General features: G+C 33.6%; 1 protein-coding gene across 2 annotated transcripts; it reads right to left on the bottom strand.

Annotated features, from left to right (window-relative positions):
- Positions 1 to 2,912: 2,912 nt before the first annotated feature.
- On the bottom strand, positions 2,913 to 5,974 carry LOC25483199 (superoxide dismutase [Fe], chloroplastic). 2 transcript variants are annotated; one of them, XM_013611853.3, is made up of 9 exons: positions 5,815 to 5,974; positions 5,665 to 5,720; positions 5,514 to 5,588; positions 4,609 to 4,797; positions 4,358 to 4,529; positions 4,125 to 4,246; positions 3,524 to 3,550; positions 3,394 to 3,417; positions 2,913 to 3,291 (listed from the first exon to the last, which is right to left on the bottom strand). In XM_013611853.3, exons 1-9 carry the CDS (start codon positions 5,879 to 5,881, stop codon positions 3,088 to 3,090), a joined length of 936 nt encoding a protein of 311 aa, XP_013467307.1. In that variant the 5' UTR covers positions 5,882 to 5,974; the 3' UTR covers positions 2,913 to 3,087. The 2 variants fall into 2 exon arrangements, with proteins under 2 accessions (XP_013467307.1, XP_024631471.1); XM_024775703.2 differs by lacking the exons at positions 5,514 to 5,588; positions 5,665 to 5,720; positions 5,815 to 5,974 and adding an exon at positions 5,305 to 5,450.
- Between the last annotated feature and the right edge of the window lie 26 nt (positions 5,975 to 6,000).

Raw genomic sequence — 6,000 nt, 5'->3', positions numbered from 1 at the left:
AGAACCTTACCAGTTTGGTCCAGAAGATCTTAGAGAAACCTTAGGATTATTTTTTAATTGTATGCTGTTTTTAGGTTTTCTTTTGTGATGACATCTTTTACAGTTTAATTATAATTCTCTTTTTGATATCTATATCTCTTTATAATTCTGTCTTCACCATTTAAAAACTATTTTTTCAAATGATTTTGACGATGATGTTCTTTCTTCTTAAACCTTTTTGAATGATAACTATAAGGAGAGAAACGGATAAATTTACAAGGATGAAAATTGATGAACGAAGTGTTGCCAACACTCGTAAAATAAGCAAACGCATCTGCACATATTATATGAATGGATCGTGATGGTAACTTCTATGTTTTTATTGGATCAACAAATTAAGGAAACGTATTTCTGTAAAGCACACAATTTTGATTTGGAATTGAAAGTTATATTGGTTGTTGATCTTTGTTAATTTAGTTGGTATGAATATTTCGAATAATTGTTGCGTTGATGGTATGAACATTTCTAAGCTGTTCGCAAATATGGAGTTGAATGTGATGTTTCTATTTTTATGACCGGAGAAGAATTAGTTCACACAATCAAATTATGTGGCAACAGAATTTGTGAACTCTCAACTTCAACTCTGGGATGCTGAGACTTCCAAGCTAGTAAGAAATCTTGAAGGTCATAGTCAAAAGATAGCAACTCTAGCATGGAATAACCGTCATATTTTAACTTCTGGAAGCCATGACCAATCGATAATCAACCATGATGGTAATTAGATTCAGCTCTTTTTTTAAGTTTTTAGAGCAAGAAAAAAGCTTTCTGTATTCGTATTATGTATATGAATACAGAACGCTTTTTTTAATAAAATGTTGTAGAATAACATTTTGTTGTAATTTATTATTCTTGTATGCAGTTAGAGCAAGAAGAAATGTGGTTTCTCGGGTAAAAGCACACAAAGCATAAGTTTGCGGTTTGAAATGGTCGAAAAGCAGCAATTTATTGGCAAGTGGTGGCAATGAAAATCACATCTATGTGTGGGACGCAAATAAGATGAACTCGTGAAAGATCATGCTTGGTGCCCTTATGGTTCAGCTGTGCTTGCTTCTGGGGGCGCGGTTATGGTGCATAAGGAAATCTTTATGCACCCTGCATAAATCCAGAAATGGTTTGTGAGTTATACTCCAAAACCATTAGATGTACTTAATGGTTTCCAGCATCCTGCATAAAATTATGCCAAAACCATTTTGTTGTGGAAATGGTTTCTGTGAGTTGTACTCCAAAACCAATTCTGGATTTATGCAGGGTGCATAAGGATTTCCTTATGCACCATTTGTCATTTGGAAAGATGCATCCATTATACTTTCTTGCTGAATGATAGTTGCTGAAAAGTATGGTGCCTCATGCAGGTTTGTGGTTTACAATGGAATAGACACCACAAAGAGATATCAAGTGGTCATAGCTTTAGTACAAATCCAAAACATAACCAACTGTGTTTGTGGCAATATGCCAATATCCATCATCTATGACCAAACTTGGAGGCTTGAACCCTCATACTTCCTCCAGAGTCCTCCATCTTTCTCAGGTATGCTTAATGAGGAGTTCTAATTAGAAGGTCCATAGTTCAATTTCTAGAAATTGGCTTAACTACTAATTCATTAACGTTTTTTGATTAAAAAAATTGAAGAAGCCAAACTGGCATTGAGTAGAATTGAACCTGAGACCTTGAGAGGAGCACACTTTAAGGTCTCAAGCCAACACCACTTGACTAACTCAACTGGGTTACAAAAATCAAAAAATTAGTGGTATCACTAATACAAGACAGACTTTTGTTCTGGATAACTTATTTGTCGATGAAGACATTACAAATAAGATGATAAAAACATAACTATTTTTTCTCTTAGGGTAGGAATTCTTGTGTATAATTTTATTATTATTCACACAAGTGATTTTTAAATTTTTTTTTTTTTTAAAGCTAAAATATGGTTTTGGTCGCTGCAAATATGTCTCATTTTAGTTTTAGTCCCGGTAACATTTTTTTATTGTTTTTGGTCCCTGCAAAATATTTTGTTTTTGAAAATAGTCACTCCATGGACTATTTTCAAAAATAAAATATTTTGTAGGGACCTTTTCAAAAATCAAAAGATTTTACAGTGACTATTTTTCTAATAAATTGGTTCAGTCATCATGTGCCACGTGTGTAAATCATCACAAAAGTGGGGTCAGAGACCAAAACCAAAACGAAACATATTTGCAGGGACCAAAAACAACAACAAAAATTACAGGGACTAAAACCAAAACCATATTTTAGCCTTTTTTTAATGGCAAATGTTGTATTGTTAATTGTATGTTATGATTTTCTCCTTATTAGGATTTAAACTCTAGACTTTGAACTCCTCAACTCCTTGAATCTCTTAGCTCAAGCTAGTTAAGCTACTCAAACATAATTTTGTTAAAGAAAAAAATAAGAGCTCTTGTATTAATGTTATCAGGCAGCAGAATATTGAAGTGGATGCCTGTCCTGTATTTATCAATTATATTGTCATTTTTTTTCATTAATAGATGTATCGTCACTAACATTAGTTCTCTATTCAATACCAACACCAAAATAATCGTTAACCAATAATTAGTAAGGTTAAATGTGATCCTTTTAGTGCTCTACTTTGTATGTAGTGTTGGTAAGTTTCGCCGTTAGTCTCTTTGAAAAAGAAAATAATAATAATCTAAATAACACAAATTTGTTCTTCATTTACTCTATTATGCATCCACTAAACCTCCATTTACTCTGCTTGTATTAAACCTCCATTTAGTGTGTGAGTAATAAACGTCATAGACACTAATCATGGAATTTAAAATGATGACCATTATTGCAGGTTTGAACTATGAAGCATTAGTTTATTTAGAATAAAATAATGACCATAGAGAGCAAAATTTGCAGCTTGAAGCCGCTAAACCTGCTTGAGTTCGCAAAAATAAAAGAAAACACAACTTTTAAATTTATCCTGATAACATCAAAGTCTTGTACACACCTAACTGGTGCAAAATACAGTGCCATAACCATTTTGAACTCTATACTCTAGACCAAAAAATCTAACATTCTGTATTCTAGTCGGTATCACTATCTGCAAATATCTCCGGAGCAGGTGTATCTTCTCCGGTTCTTGATTTTTCTTCTTCCTCTCTTCTTTTCCTCTCCTCCTCTTTCTCCCTCTCCGCAATTGAAGCCTTAGCTTTCTCAAGTCTTGAGCTGACTGCTTCCCAAGACACAAGTTTATCCAAGAACACTGATATATATTCAGGACGCCGATTCTGCGAAGATAACAGCTTATATTTATTAGTTTGTTAATTGTTAATTAAACAGAACTTTCAAATATTAATGATCACTGTACAAATTTGTGAACTACATCTCACCTGATAGTCAAGGTAGTAAGCATGCTGTATAAAAGTGAAATGTACATATCACAAAGTCAGTAATTTGGAATTGATGAAATAATAGTTTTAAAGTCATTGAATCACTGACAAAAGAGTTTGACTAATATACCTCCCAAACATCGATGGTAAGGAGTGGCTGCAAAAAAATCAATATGAAATCTCATCAGATACTTCTATGGTTATCACATAGAGATTCAAATCATCAATCAGGAGACCTAATTTCTGAATTGCGAATCAAATCGTATTCGAATCTTAAGCTATATTACCAATAAAATCATGACATTTAGTATAAACAAGCAAGATAACAAATTTATAAATATCGTATATAAACCTCACAATAATTCAAGCTTCAAGTCATAAACCATATGACAAGAAAAATGACTGGCTAAACAAAGTTGACATATAAAAGTGGCTAACTATATGAGGTTTAGATAGTGATTCATTAGAATGAATTAGGATTTTTAATAATGAATCAAGATTCTTCATAATGAATCAGGATACAAAATGAGACTCATATCCAAAATAGATACACTCTAGAGATTAGTATAAATTGTGTTCATTTTTGCATCAAATTGAGATACGACTAGTATGTATTATGAGACACTGATAACCATTCTATCCTACCCCAGCATTCATGTTTCAAAACATTTAAAAACTAAATAAGCATGATGATTGAATGTGTAACAATATATCTAGTCCGTACTACTTACATGATGATGGTTCCAAACAAGGGGGTTCACAGCATTAGGACTCTTCAGCACGACTAGCTTTTTGTCCTCCTCAGTTGCAAGAGGATTTACTGCATTTCCAACATCAAGTCTGTTTTCCTTATCTGTGACAAAGAAAAAGAAAACAGGGTAGAGAGCGCTTTCCGAGTTAAATATACCGAAGAGAACAAAAATGCCAAAAAATAAGCATATGGTGGAAAGGGTAATTTACTCACATGCAAGCCATGCCCATCCTGAACCAAATTGTGTTGAAGCAGCAAGCTTGAACTGTTCAACGAATTTTTCAAATGAACCAAAGTCTCTTTCAATCAGTTTTAGAAGTTCCCCAGATGGCTTTCCACCACCACCAGGTTTCATAGACTCCCAGAAGAAATCATGGTTCCATACCTAAAATAAATTGATCAAGATTACTATGCTGTGATTCAGAAACATGAATTAGACTTTATGTCTATAAGTGTAAGCATACCTGTGCTGCATTGTTGAAAGCTGGAAGAATGTCGCCATTATTGTATGACATAATTATGGTTTCTTCTAGTGACTTCCCATCTAGATCTGTTCCTTCAATTTGCTTGTTCAAGTTATCTACATAAGCTCTGTGGTGCTTTCCCCAATGGTACTCAAATGTATTCTGGCTCATAATTGGCTCCAAAGCATTCTAAGAATTTTCATTATCAAAATATAGGTTAATTATGCATCATTCGTCGAACGTCAAAATAACATGTGCATGACATATGTTGAGGTCATTTCATGTGCTATATAAATCTCACTTGTTTAATCAGTTAAGGTTTCCCAACAGTAAACCAGAAACTAATAATCTCGCTCAAACGACAAAGAGTTAATAGCTAGAGTATATTTAAAATCACCATCAGTATAAGAAAAAAATCATCATATCAAATAGAGGTTTGTTCAAATTCCGATAACACTCAAATAACAAAGTGCGGAACAATAGTTATTTGTTCAAATTCCGCTAAGATATAGCATTATAACATATATATAGCTATAGCTACTATTTGACAATACTGCTCAATGGTCATTATAATGATAAACCATTTTAATGCTACTAAGATGATTCGGACCAAGACTTCAGGTTACTAGTTGGGTAATTTTTGAAGTTAAATACATGTTTCGCAGTAAGCTCCGAAAATATAAAACTCTTAGTTACCTCAATTATGTTTTAACATGGATTCCATCATTTCACCAATTCGAACAAAATAACGAGCTAATGAATCTCTTTCTTTTCACCAGTCTCTAATGATGAAAGATTACAAACCTAAGTTCGGCAAAAATTGAAGTTTGAAAACGATAAAGCCAATTCCATTGGCATGGTTGATAAAAAGCATAACAAACAGATAAACAGAATTTAGATATTACCAACGGATAAGGTGGTGGCTTCAGCTCAAACTTTGCAGTGATTTGAGTGCCCTCATCATTCCCTATGCATCTTCCCTGCAATATTCAGTATGTTAACTTCTAAAGTTGACATTTTTAACTCAATTTTTGAAGAGTTGGAGAAGCAAAGAACCTGGTTTTTAGAGAATTTGAAGGTGGTGGCAGAAGAAGAACCATGATTTTGGAAGCCTGCAACAAAACAAGAAGAATCGGAGAAAGAGGATTAGAGAGAGAGAGAGAGAGAGAGAGGGGGGTTTAGAGAGAGAGATTTTGAGCAACAAACCATTGGGAAGAAAAAAGGAAGATGATATGTGAGTAGTAGAGGTTGCGGAAGGTGATAACAATTTCATCTTTTTCCACCCTCTTTTTGCTTCTGCTTCTATTGGGTGGGTGAGTGAGTGAAGAGATTCAAATTTAACTTGAGCTACCTTACGTACTACTGCACTTTGAATGCGATAGGATTGTTTTT

This window comes from Medicago truncatula, chromosome 1, assembly GCF_003473485.1.
Source record: "Medicago truncatula cultivar Jemalong A17 chromosome 1, MtrunA17r5.0-ANR, whole genome shotgun sequence".
In the NCBI taxonomy this organism is placed as follows: domain Eukaryota; kingdom Viridiplantae; phylum Streptophyta; class Magnoliopsida; order Fabales; family Fabaceae; genus Medicago; species Medicago truncatula.
Note: the sequence above shows the minus strand (reverse complement) of the source record. Positions and strands in the feature narration are given on the sequence as shown.

Excerpts from the sequence above, each read along its gene's own strand:
- LOC25483199 (XM_013611853.3), bottom strand. The coding sequence starts at position 5,881 with ATGAAATTGTTATCACCTTCCGCAACCTCTACTACTCACATATCATCT. Across the intron at positions 4,798-5,513 it reads AGCCACCACCTTATCCGTTG|AATGCTTTGGAGCCAATTAT; the intron begins GTAATATCTAAA and ends GAAAATTCTTAG. Across the intron at positions 3,551-4,124 it reads TTGTTTGGAACCATCATCAT|CCACTCCTTACCATCGATGT; the intron begins GTAAGTAGTACG and ends ATTTTTTTGCAG.